A 12,158-nucleotide genomic window follows, 5' to 3' on the forward strand; every position below is an offset into this window, starting at 1 on the left:
TGCACAATCAAAAGAGACCCAAAAGTACCCCAAACAGAATCTTAACCATAACCTGCAACTCCTAATTAAGGACAATACAGTTAGGCCTCAAGTTACAACCATTCGTTTAGTGACCGTTCAAGATTACAACTTCACTGAAGGAAATTACTTACGACTTCGCACTTATGACCACTGCAGCATCCTCATGATCATATGATCAAAATTCGGGCATTTGGCAACCCCGCATGTATTTACAATGGCTGCAGCATTCAGAGGTCGCTTGATCGCCATTTGCAACCATCCCAGTCAGTTTCCGACAAGCAAAGACAATGGGGGAAGTTGGACTCGCTTAATGACCACCTGATTCACTTAACTGCAGCGACCAGCTTAACAACCGGGGCGAAAAAAGGTCATAAAATCGGTCGCGAGTCTCTTATCAACTTCCTTGCTTAGCAATGGAAATCCTGATCCCGTTTGTGGTTGTAAGTCAAGCACTACCTGTAACTAGGTTCATAACAATAAACTATACCAGGTCAAAATGAGATTGGGGAGACTGAACGTGTTGCATCAGCTGCACTATGATTTAGTTTATTTTGGGCACAGCATGTTTGCTAGCCTAGATTCAGAGTTTGGGACATTGGGTGAACTCTATCGAAGAGTAGCAAGGGCAAAAGAAATCTCAAAGAAGGAACCTGGACTCCTAGACCTTCTTCTACTCCCTTACAGAGTTGAAGAAGCTTCTTGGATGAGAAGCGAAACGTCTTCAAAGAAAAACCAGAAAGTCCAGTTGCCTCATAAAAAAGCACCTTTGGGACAACCATGACCTGATGACAGAGAATCTCCACAGACATCTCCCTTCATGTTGAAAAAAAAATGTCTTAGAAGTCCAACATGACAGGCATGTAGTAAATCACTATTTATTATTTAGCGATTACATTTTTATTGCCTCTTTCCTCTGAGAGCTCAAGGGAGGTCTTTCTTAATTTGTTTCCCACAATTCTTTTGGAAGGGTAGGTCAGACTGAGAAGCTGGCTATTTTCTGACAACGCATTTAATATCTGAAATAACCTTATTCTCAATAACCTTATTGTACAAGGTTGTACAATAGATGCAGCCCTCGGCTAACAAAAATGACTGAATTCACATAACCTGCTAAGCCACCAAAGAACTATGGTTAACGTAAGCCACACACAGAACGCACAGTGCTGTATGAATGCAACGGCTATTAGGTCTTCACTCGATCTGATTATTCATTAAGCCGAGTCTCCTTGATGAATGGGATCTGAAACTGGAATTCTTTGGCCAAGGTTCAATACCTCAACAAAATTACACGGGCACAGGAGTTGGCAGATGTCTTGAAGTTTTGTGGGGAATCCTGAGTAAGCTTACCAATATATTAAACTGAATTTTCCTTCAAATAAAATTGAAGGCTTATGAATGGCCTGCAGGCCCCGAGAAAACGGTGGCTTTCTAGAAAATACCCCACCCTGACAGAAAACGCCCCACCCTCTTCTTCCTGCTTGGTTTTAAATTTAATTGAAATTTTAAACTTACGATCCTTATTTATTGTTTTAATGCTTCATAGTGCGTATGGACTGAATGTCTGTAAGCCGCCTGGAGTTGCTCTCTGCGGAGATGGGCAGCATACAGGTTTAATTAATAATAAATAAGTAAATGTTATACAGGTAATCCTCGACTTACGAATGTCATGGAGCCTACCCATTACATTCATAACTCAAGGATTCGTTAAGAGTGAATCACGTCAAACGAATGTGATCGCTCCCTGCTTTCGCCCATGCATTTGCTAATCCAATGTGCAAGTCGTTAAGTGCACATGAGATATCTCAGGCTGGGGAAGGACATGAGGACCTAGCAATGGAACAGGCTACCTGCTTAAGACTACCCAAGACCTCACCTGACCCACTGAGATACCTCATGCTTCCTCCCCTGGGGTCCCACAATTGCTCCCTCCCCGCATCCTGCTGTGCAGGGTCACTTACCTTGTGAAGATCTAGTGAACTGTCTCCCCTCCAGCCTCTCTGCCATGGTTCCTTTGCTTGCTTGCAGTCTTGGCACAAAAAGTGTTTGCAAGCCAACAAGACTTTGGGGCAGCGAAATCGCATTGTTTCAAGGCTCCCATCAGCTTGCAAATGCTTTTCGCGCCGGGACTAAAAGTTTCTGGTTCAAGGTAGTCATCAACTCTATTGAGCCCAAAATTTCTGTTGCTAAGTGAGATTTTGTGAATTTTGCCCCATTTTACGATCTTTCCTGCCACTGTTGTTAAGTGAATCACTGCAACTGTTGTTAGTAATATAGTTAAGTGAATCTGGCTTCCCCATTGACTTTGCTTGTCAGAAGGTTGCAAAAAGTGATCACACTGCAACCGTCCTAAGTGTGAATCAGTTGTCAAGCAGCTGAATTTTGATCACATGATCAGGGAAAGGCTGCAACAGTTGTAAATGTGAAAGATGGTCATAAGTCACTTTTTTCAATTACGTTGCAACACTGAACTGTGTGAACTAAATGAACTGTTGTAAGTCAAGGACTACCTGTACTTAACTGTAGTGATTCGCTTAACAACTGTGGCAAGAAAAATTGTAAATTGGGACAAAATTAACTCAACTATGGTCTTGCTTAGAAATGGAAATTTTGGGCTCAGCTGTGGTCATATGCCGAGGACTACCTGTAGTAAGATGGGAGCAAACTTAAGGAGCCAAAGAGAAAGAAATACCAAGGCGATTCACCTATGTTCCACAAAGGCATCAACCAGCTCTTGCCGGAGACAACAAAGCTTGTGCCGGTGTTGCTTGGGGAAGCCCATCTTCCGACATTCTTCTGGCATTTCCTCCCCCTCCACTGGTAGAAAATTCAGGTCGGGGGGGAAAGTGCGGAGCAAGTCAAGGATGTAATGGCGCCCGTCGTTGCCAATGATCCCTTTGCATTCCACAGAAGAACACAACTCCACCTCTTCGCTCTTGTCGTTGAGGACCAAGTGTTTCTGGATCTTCAACGGCCGGCTGGTTTTCTCTAGCAGCTCCAAATACTTGGGGTGGGAGACAACTGTCTTGCCAAAGTCTATGGAGCCATAGATGACACTTTGTTCTTGCTCCCGTTCCAGAATGCCTGGAATGATAGACTGAGCCGTCACCCGGTACCCTCGGTAGTCCACCACCACTGTGCCCAGGGTGTATAGTCCTTCAATGTCCACAGCATTGTATGTCCGGACCCCATTGAGGTCATTGGTTGGGGCCACGTAAGCGGCCACATCTCCTCCAAAGTCCTTATAGTGGTCCCGGACATCAAAACCCAAGCTGAAGAAGATGTTGTTCCAGATAAACATCTGCATCTTGGTTTCTTCGCTCGGATTGATAGCCATCACGTTGCCATCGATGACGGCCATTGCCCCTCTGGTGGCCGCTGCGGTGAAGTCACTGTGCACCTGGGAAGGATGAAACAGTCAAAGGATGACTAGGTTGCGAGAACGGTGACATTCCTTAATTTAGTCAAATATTCTGCACGTCTGTTTCCAAGTACAGGTGCTCCTTGACTTACAAAGTTAGTGGCCAATGGAAGTTACAACGGACCTGAAAAAAGTGACTTATAGCAATGGCACTTATATACCGCTTCACAGTGCTTTACATCCCTCTCTAAGCGATTTTAGAGTCAGCATATTGCCCCCAACAATCTGGATCCTTGTTTTACCCATCTCGGAAGGATGGAAGGCTGACTTATGACCATTTTTCACATTTATGACCGTTGCAGTATCCCCATACTCATGTGATCAAAATTTGGATGGTTGGCAACTGACTTGTATTTATGATGGTTGCAGTGTCCCGGGGTCACACAATCATCTTTTGTGACCTTCTGACAAGCAAAGTCAATGGGAAAGCCAGATTCACTTAAACAACCGTGTTACTAACTTAACAACTGTGAGAAAAAAGATCGCAAAATTTGGGCAAAATTCACTTGGCAACTCTCTTCCTTAACAGCAGATATTTTGGGCTCAATTGTGGTCGTAAGTCGAGGACGATTTGTGTACCTCAACCCTTCACTTCTGCTTAAAAAAGACTTCATTGGACAATGCTCTGTTAGAGACTCTGGGTGACTGCTGTCAATCAAAAATGTTGGATTTGCACACTGAGACCACATCTGTGCAGCGCACTGTCAAATCCCATGCACCTGGGCAAGATTAAGCAAGCAAGAACGGCACAGATTTTAGCAAAACTCCTTTAATGCTAGCTTAGGGAGAACACAGCTTCTTGAAAACACTAGGAGCACTTTCCCAGCTTTACTTATAATTAAGGCTTCTGAAGCTCTTTGAATGAAAAATTTCTTCCCAGGCTTCTGGACACCTGGGCTAAGTTGTCATTCCGTGAGATAAGCTGCCAGCTCATTCACCTGTCTCTTGCTTGCTAATGTCTGAGATCATTTCCCTGACTTTCCCAGCCTCGTTAAACTCTCTCATACTTTCTAAGCGAGGGCGCAAATGGTGAATACCTTCCAGATGACACAGTAGATCATGTCTGATGAGGGTTTCTCAATCCCCCACTTTTTAAAGATCGACTAGTGGTTGCTCAGATTTGTTTTTGGTTGCAAAATGAATGAAATGTTTTCACAGTTGCCCAACTGGAGAAGAACTATTGCATGCAAAAACCTAATCATTTCCACGGTCTACTCTGCCTTGCCTTGCGTCTTTCCTTTCCTTTCTTTTCTCCTCTCCTTTCCCTTCCCCTCCCTCTCCTCTCCTCCCTTCTTTTAATCTTAGCTTTATTTTTGATCAGCTCATGGTGATATATAGCCTCTATTTTTCCCACAACAATCCTTTGTATCCTGTATTTTTTTATACCTGCTTTTATTTATTTGCATTCGTAAATTTGGTTCTTTTTCATTTTTGTAATTGTACATTAAAAAAGGAACACAATATAAAAAGTAATCCTCCTAGATATACCAAGATAACAATGAAAAGAAGAAAGCTTTTTTTGGGGGGGTGGGGGTGGGGGGGTGGGAATTCCATCCTGTCAAACTGCAGAATATAACAGAGAAAATATTACAATGAAATAACTTTTTCTTTAAAGTAAAGGGAACAACCTAATTTTGCTTTTTCTTATTGTTTATGCTGGCTGGAGAATTCTGGGAATTGAAGCCTACAAGTCTTAAAGTTGCCAAGTTTGGAGGCCTCTGATGTATAGAATCAGGCTCAGGAATTAAGGCTAAGTGAATTGATTCACTGAATCAACAACAGGAATTTAGAAGCTGGTGTGATTCATCTCAGCGCTTCTCAACCTTGACAACTGTAAAATAAGTGGACTTGTAATCCCAGAATTTTGGCTGTGGATGAGCTTCTACTGTGTGTGTATTTCTACTGCAATGCTGGCTGGGGAATTCTGGGAATTGAAGTCCACACATCTTAAAGTTGCCAGTTGCCAAGATTGTGAAAGATTGAACTAGCTTAATACTACCTACAGCTAAAGTAGGTTACCTGGTAGTTTCCTGATGTACACAACTTCACCTTCCACCAATTCCAACCAACATAGTCTGAACAAGGTTGCATAAGAATTGTTACCCAGCAATTTTAGGCTGCCAATTCTTCTAATTCTAGTAGACCTACCCTGACTGGCAGTGGCTATTACTATTCCCCTCCAAGTCTTCCTACTGACTGAACTTTGGACAAAGCAGCAGTTCTGGTGCTAAAGTCGGATTCTTCTCTATCGCCCTCAGTCATATGGACAATTTGCATCTCCCATTATCTCGAATTTAACTAGGGAAGCTAAGGATTAACCTTAGAACTTCTGGTATGCCAAATTTCAAATAGCTAAACTTTGACCGCTAACCTATGATCTCTTTCTTAATGAGAATCTGAGGGGTTTTGGGACTAAAACAGTCACCAGGCCACAGTCACCTCTTATGCAAGAAATATCCAACTTTTGCAATTTACCTTTGCTTTCAGCAATCGAGTGGCTTATTTCAACTGATTTTAGGAAAAGGATTAGTCCTGTAAACATTAATTATTGACCAAAGGAAGCAAATTTATCTTGTATGGCTGGCAATTCTACTACTGTGCCTTGCCTTAAACCAGACTCCATGCTCTTGCTGAAAAATAGCCTCACCAGACAATTGGCAAGTTCCAATTTTGACTTGTCTTTCCCGATTTGTTTATTTCCTTGCAGGGTTTGAAATTTACCTTAAAGATCGCTCGCTCCCTCAACAATCTTTCCGGAAGATTTTTGCGTGGCAGTTCTCGGGTTGTCTGCAATTCTTCATTCCAATCTCTGGTCTGAAAAGAGATCAGGGAAGAAGCTAAATATGTTAAATGCAAGCACACACAAAGGAACCAACTTTCCAACGTTGGGCAGAAATACAGAACATGGCCATCTGCTATTGTCTTGGGCTCATTGAAAGTTTCTGGCTTTTTGAAACCGCGTTTCCTTTTTGAGCTGAGCTACTGTATTTCATTCTACCAGGATTAACCAGAATTATCTATGCCTTGTCAGTTCAAATGGATCAAGAAATGGTGGCTTCTCAGCAGTCAAACTGGGCAGGAGCTCGTTTGCAAGAGAACAGCAGATGAGCTTTTTATTCATTTTTTTAAATTTATATATCAAACTTAGAAAACTCTACCCCCATCTCACTCACAGAGCAATTTTTATTTTAAGAAGGCAGGAACTGATTTTTTGCATCTACCTTATTATCTTGTGTGTAAACATAATTTAGCAGCTCCTAACAGAAACAGTAAATAGTTTGCAGTAATTTGAAGAGAGCGGGTAATATGCTATTTAAATTCAATTTGCACTGATTTATATGATTTGCATTATCGTAAACTGACACAAATGACACTGAGATGAAAAAAAAAATAAAGACTACATCAGAAACAACAAACGGTTATGTTAAATGTGAGTGGTATCCAAACGCAAAAGGTCTGCTAGGTCTAACTGAGGTCTGTTAAAACAATGATTTATGGGGTGTAAACTACATAATGTACTCTTATTCATTAAGTGACTTTAAAGGATCAGTGCATTGTTTTTAAAATAAGGTTTTAGTCCCTAAAAGGGCTTCTCAAAGCACTTGATTAAATGGAAGGAGGCATAACAAGCACTTAAACAAAGGTCTTAAAGTGAAACCGAGCTGAGTTACAAGGTTAAATCATGCATTAAAAGCACCTTTCAAGGCTGCAAAGAGTTGTGTGTCAAAATAAACAGATGAAACTGTTCTAAACTAAAATGGTTATTTTAGTGAAACTGTGGAGTTTTTTTGTCTATGGAGATTTTTAATCAGTATATAAGCAGTATATAAGTCTATGTGCTATTGCTATTTCAAACCAGTAGTCCTCTCTGTCCAGAATGTGGACTTTGCTGTGTTCAAAAGAACCACCTTTGTATTTCAGATGCAGATTGACTGCTAAATCTTATCCGGATGGGTTTGTTCTCTTGTGTTGTCATACAGATTTGTGAAGTGATTGTTTTGTTTCCCCAATATATAATCTGCACGTAAGTCATTGCATTGTATTGCATTTATCACATTGCTCAGTTTGTGTCTGGATGTTTTATTTTTGGGGTGGACAAGCTTCTGCCTTAATGTATTCTTGGGTTCAAAATGTGCACAGATGTTGTGTTGGCTGAAAATCCTCCTGAGCTTTTCAGATATTCTTACAATTTATGGAATGACAACATTGCTTCGTTTGTTGTTCTCTTCTTTGTTTGTTATGGAAGAACTTCTGTTGGGATAGCCACAAGTTCTGAGAAATTTCTTAGAATGAGAAGTGTAAAATTTTCAAGGAAGAAAAAAAACAGCCAAGAAAGTCCAGTTGCCTTTTGGAAAAGCACTTTTGGGATGTGTGGACTTTTTTTAATTCTCTCTCATTTCTGCAGAAAAAAACAATTACTACCAACCTCCCTTCCATCGAAGACCTGTATACTGCACAAATCAAAAAGAGGGCTGTGAAAATATTTACAGACCCCTCACATCCCGGACATAAACTGTTTCAACTCCTTCCCTCAAAATGACGCTATAGAGCACTGCACACCAGAACAACTAGACACAAGGACAGTTTTTCGCTGAAAGCCATCACTCTGCTAAACGAATAATTCCCTCAACACTGCTCAACTATTACAAAGTGTGCACTACTATTACTGTTAATCTTCTCATCACCCCTTATCACCCCTCCCCTCCCACTTGTGACTGTATGACTGTAACTTTGTCGCTTGTATCCTTACAATCTATATTGACTGTTTCCTAGTAAGACTTGATTGCTTATTGTATCCTATGACTTTCATTGTGTTGTACCTTATGATTCTTTACTCTTGACGAATGTTTCTTTTCTTTTATGTATACTGAGAGCATTTGCACCAAGACAAATTCCTTGTGCGTCCAACCACCCTTGGCCAATAAAGAATTCCATTCTATTCTATTTCAAGACCCTCAAATTCCCATATAAAATAAAAATATATCTTTGTACAAAAAAGGGTCAAAAAAGAAAACTGCTGAGTTTCTGTTCTTCTAACTTCTGATCTTTTCCCCCTCCAAGTAGCTTTATGAAAGATTATAATTACAAAATAGTACAAACAAAATGCAAACTGAAAGAAGAATAGAAAGAAAAATATATAAAATGAAAAGAATTGAAAGAAAAAAAGAAAAGAAAAATAAGAATAAGAAATATATAAAGGAGTAACTTTCCATCTTCATCCCAAGTACAAACAATTTTAAGAACTTTTCCCCTATTCTTAAATTATAACCAATGATCTCTTTTCTCCACATCCCATCTATATCTATAAACAAATCCATGAATTATCATCATTTCCGTTCCGGTATCAGCAAAAGTCCATTAAGGGTTACCAGAAATAACAACATAGCTATTTTAAGTTTGATCTAATAAACCAATTTTATATTCTTTCCTTTTACTTCTAAAGATCTTAATCTTTAGTCCACCAAAACAATGTCACAGGACTTATTTTAATTTCTTCTTTATCCCTTCTCAGAGATTCTTCAAAGTTTTAACAACTCTTTTTTGTAAGTGGAATATAGAAAAATTATCCGGGTCGCTCTCTTGGTTTATTGCGCATCCCTTTCCGTTATTTAAAAAAAAAATCATGTGGCTTCTTTTGTAACGTCTTTGTAGCATCTTTTTCCATGTAATTCTTGTAACCTGTCACTCAGTCTTTGTCTTGTCAGGAAAAACCAGTCCCTCTTTTCTAACAACTTTTGATCTATTTCTAGAGGCAGATATTGCTACTGGCATTGTTAATATTAACTACTGACTCGATGTTTCAAAAGTGTCCTTCAATATTTCCAGTATTAAGAATATTTTGCGTCAATCTGTAACTGTTAATCATATTTGTGTGCTCTTCTTTAATTGAAATCTTTAGTTCCCTCTAATGTCTAATTTTTAAAATCTTATTGCTATTTTTAAACAATTCAAAACAATTTAACTTTCCCACAGGAAAAATTCATTATAATTAATCCAAAAGTCTTATTTCAAATATATTTGGACCCTTAATTCATTTATAACTTTCTAAAAAAAAAAAATTTAAAAATAGCTTTTTTGCTGTTTATGTCAATTTCTTTTTTAAGATCTGAAGCTTGCAGTTAGAATTTCTTTCACTAAGGATTGAATTACCAGTGTTTTCAGATTTGTCTCTGAAAGGGTTCTAATAGCTGAGAAGTAGCTAGTAAGCAATTTCTGAATGGGGTTAGAAAAGTAAGTATGCAAATCCAGGGTCCTTTTAAGGCACCAACCGTGGTTTGGACAAGAGTGCCATTACTTCATCTCCCAGTTCTCAAAACCTATTTTTGTTTGGGAGTGTCCTAGAGAGGAGCAACTATCACTTGTGGAGAATCTCCCATCCACTCTTTGTTCAGAGAGATGTGAACAGCCCATCTATTCATCAGCTCTTCATTTTTCTCCATGATTGACTGTCTGCTTTACTTTTCACAGGCCTGTCTTCAGTTCATCATTTCTTCCTCCTTTTTTCCTTCTGATCTTTAATCATATTAGAAACAAGAAACCGTCCAGAGGTTATCAGCTTTCCTTTGGTCTCATCAGGCCTCAAGACATTGGGTTCTCAAAGTATTTTTTTTTTCCCCTCATGAGACTTAAAAGGTGCATCACGGATGGTAAGAATTAATGGAATGTAGAGACCGGCTGTGATCCACAAAGCCCAGTGTGTCTTTACCTGTCCCGGGATATGTTCTTCGTAGCCCAGTCTAGAGGTGTAAGCATCTTCTGCTCTCACACAATCCATGACATGTTCGGCTAGAGGAGCTGTCCACGTGTATACTTGGAAGGGGGTGGATATTCTCTCTAGCGGGTGCCTCTGGACCCTGGTTTGGAATAAAATGAAACGCATTACTACCACTTTTCTAAAACACACTTTTCCCTCCTAAGTCTAAAAAATTCCAGACTAAGATTAACATATTTTTTTAAACAATGGAATGAAAAGCTGTGCTAACTCTGCTGACTGCAAGGTTCCTCTTTTACAAATACTGCTTTTCTTTTCCTTTAGTATGGATGTTTTGTTCTAGTTCATTGTAGAAATTCTTACTTCAGTGTTGTATACTATCAAGAACCCAACTGATTGAGCAGCATACATGTTTAAATAATAATTATTATCTAGCTAGGCTTTTTCAATGTGGGTTCTGAAATGAGATATTAAATATTTACGATGGGTTTTTTTAATGGTTATTTTCCTTGGGTGCTCTACCAGTAAAAGCAAAAATTACAAACAAATATGTAAAAAATAAATAAATAGCCAGTTTCATGTAAGATGAAACCAGCAAACTCTGAGTTCTAATCCTACCTCAGGCATGAAAACCAATGGATGATGAAAAATTAATGATAAGCAACGTATAGGTTAAATGCTTACATTCACATAAATTGTATATACTTGTAAATAATGCACAAAATAGTAGTATAAGATGAATGCCACAAACTGTTAATGTCAAAATATTTACACTTTTTGTTTGTTTTTAAAGTTATAAAAGATTAATAAAGTTTATTTTTTAAAAAAAGCATGAAAACCGACTGGGTGACTTTGAGCTAATCACTCTCTCAGACCAGCCACCTTACAGATATCACTTACGAAGTAATACAGGCAGGGATAAACATCTGATAAATAATAATTTGCGCATCCTTAAAATGCTTGTAACCAAAGAATGAAAAGGAAACAAAAAATGAAAAAAAAAAAAGATCAGCTGAAATGCATAAAGGATGTGTGTGTGAGAGAAAGAGAGGAGAGAAGGAGAGAGACTGTAAAAGGCTAATAGAGAAAAATTACCGTTTCTTCTGCAGAGCTGCAAAATTTCTTTTGAAAGTGGGGCTAATTTGGTTCAGGAGCTCTACCAGGGAATGGCTGAGGAAGCTGGGATTAGCAGGTTTAGGGTTAAAGTTATAAGCTGTGGACCTGCAAGGAAGAAACATGAAGACGCTTAGTAGCAATGCCATGGCTAACAATAGCCTAACCTTTACCCAGCCACCAAGGCATTCAGCAAACCAGAAGTCAATCCCAGATTTGATTCTGCAGATTCTGGATGTAACAGGCTAGTTATGTGGTGTCTGATCAACTCAACTCTTCAACTCAAAAGGTTTCTCATGGGGAACCAGGTCCCACTAATCTGCCGTTGATTGCCAATTTGACCTCTGTAAAGAAGTACTACGTTGGAAATTCAGGATTCAAGTGTAACATCCCATTTCCTCCAAAAACAGATCCATGGTCAACACTCCTTGGGCTCAGAGCTTCTCCAGTCAGTCCCCTGGCTCTTTAGGTATATGACTAGTCCTTGCCATGGGAATGGGCAGGCTCTATTGTGCTTGCATGTCATGACGGTCATAAAGTGCATCAGTCACAATTTTGTGGCCTTTTTCTTTTACAGCGATCGTTAAGCAAATGCAGCATCATAAAGTGAACGCAGCAATTATTAGGGTGAATGTTACAGCTGTTGAACAAACCAATGGCTCACTAGGTCAGGGGTCTCCAACCTTGGCAACTTTAAGACTTGTGGACTTCAATTCCCAGAGTTCCTCAGCCAGCTGGCTGAGGAACTCTGGGAGTTGAAGTCCACAAGTCTTAAAGTTGCCAAGGTTGGAGACTCCTGAACTAAGGCAGCAGTCCCCAATCTTTATGGCTCGATGAGCTGGTGGGAGGGTGGGGAGAGAGAAACCAGCCCGCATAAGCAGCGGGTTGGTGCAT

General features: G+C 39.6%; 2 protein-coding genes across 3 annotated transcripts in view; both read right to left on the reverse strand.

The window, feature by feature from the left end:
• The window catches only part of CCDC92B (coiled-coil domain containing 92B), a 358,816-nt gene that overhangs the window by 232,035 nt on the left and 114,623 nt on the right, over positions 1-12,158 (reverse strand). The window lies entirely within an intron of this gene.
• Positions 1-12,158, reverse strand: part of CLUH (CLUH binding protein of NUMT mRNA) — a 90,356-nt gene that overhangs the window by 32,477 nt on the left and 45,721 nt on the right. For both annotated transcript variants that reach the window (XM_026710178.2, XM_087926139.1), the window contains exons 7-10: positions 11,247-11,372; positions 10,146-10,293; positions 6,161-6,253; positions 2,724-3,418 (exon numbers count right to left, since the gene is read on the reverse strand). In XM_026710178.2, the coding sequence (XP_026565963.2) occupies positions 2,724-3,418; positions 6,161-6,253; positions 10,146-10,293; positions 11,247-11,372 (1,062 nt within the window). The remainder of the gene's footprint in view (positions 1-2,723; positions 3,419-6,160; positions 6,254-10,145; positions 10,294-11,246; positions 11,373-12,158) is intronic.

Source organism: Pseudonaja textilis, chromosome 1 (genome assembly GCF_049901715.1).
Source record: "Pseudonaja textilis isolate UNSWEBS1 chromosome 1, rPseTex1.2, whole genome shotgun sequence".
Classification (NCBI taxonomy): Eukaryota; Metazoa; Chordata; class Lepidosauria; order Squamata; family Elapidae; genus Pseudonaja; species Pseudonaja textilis.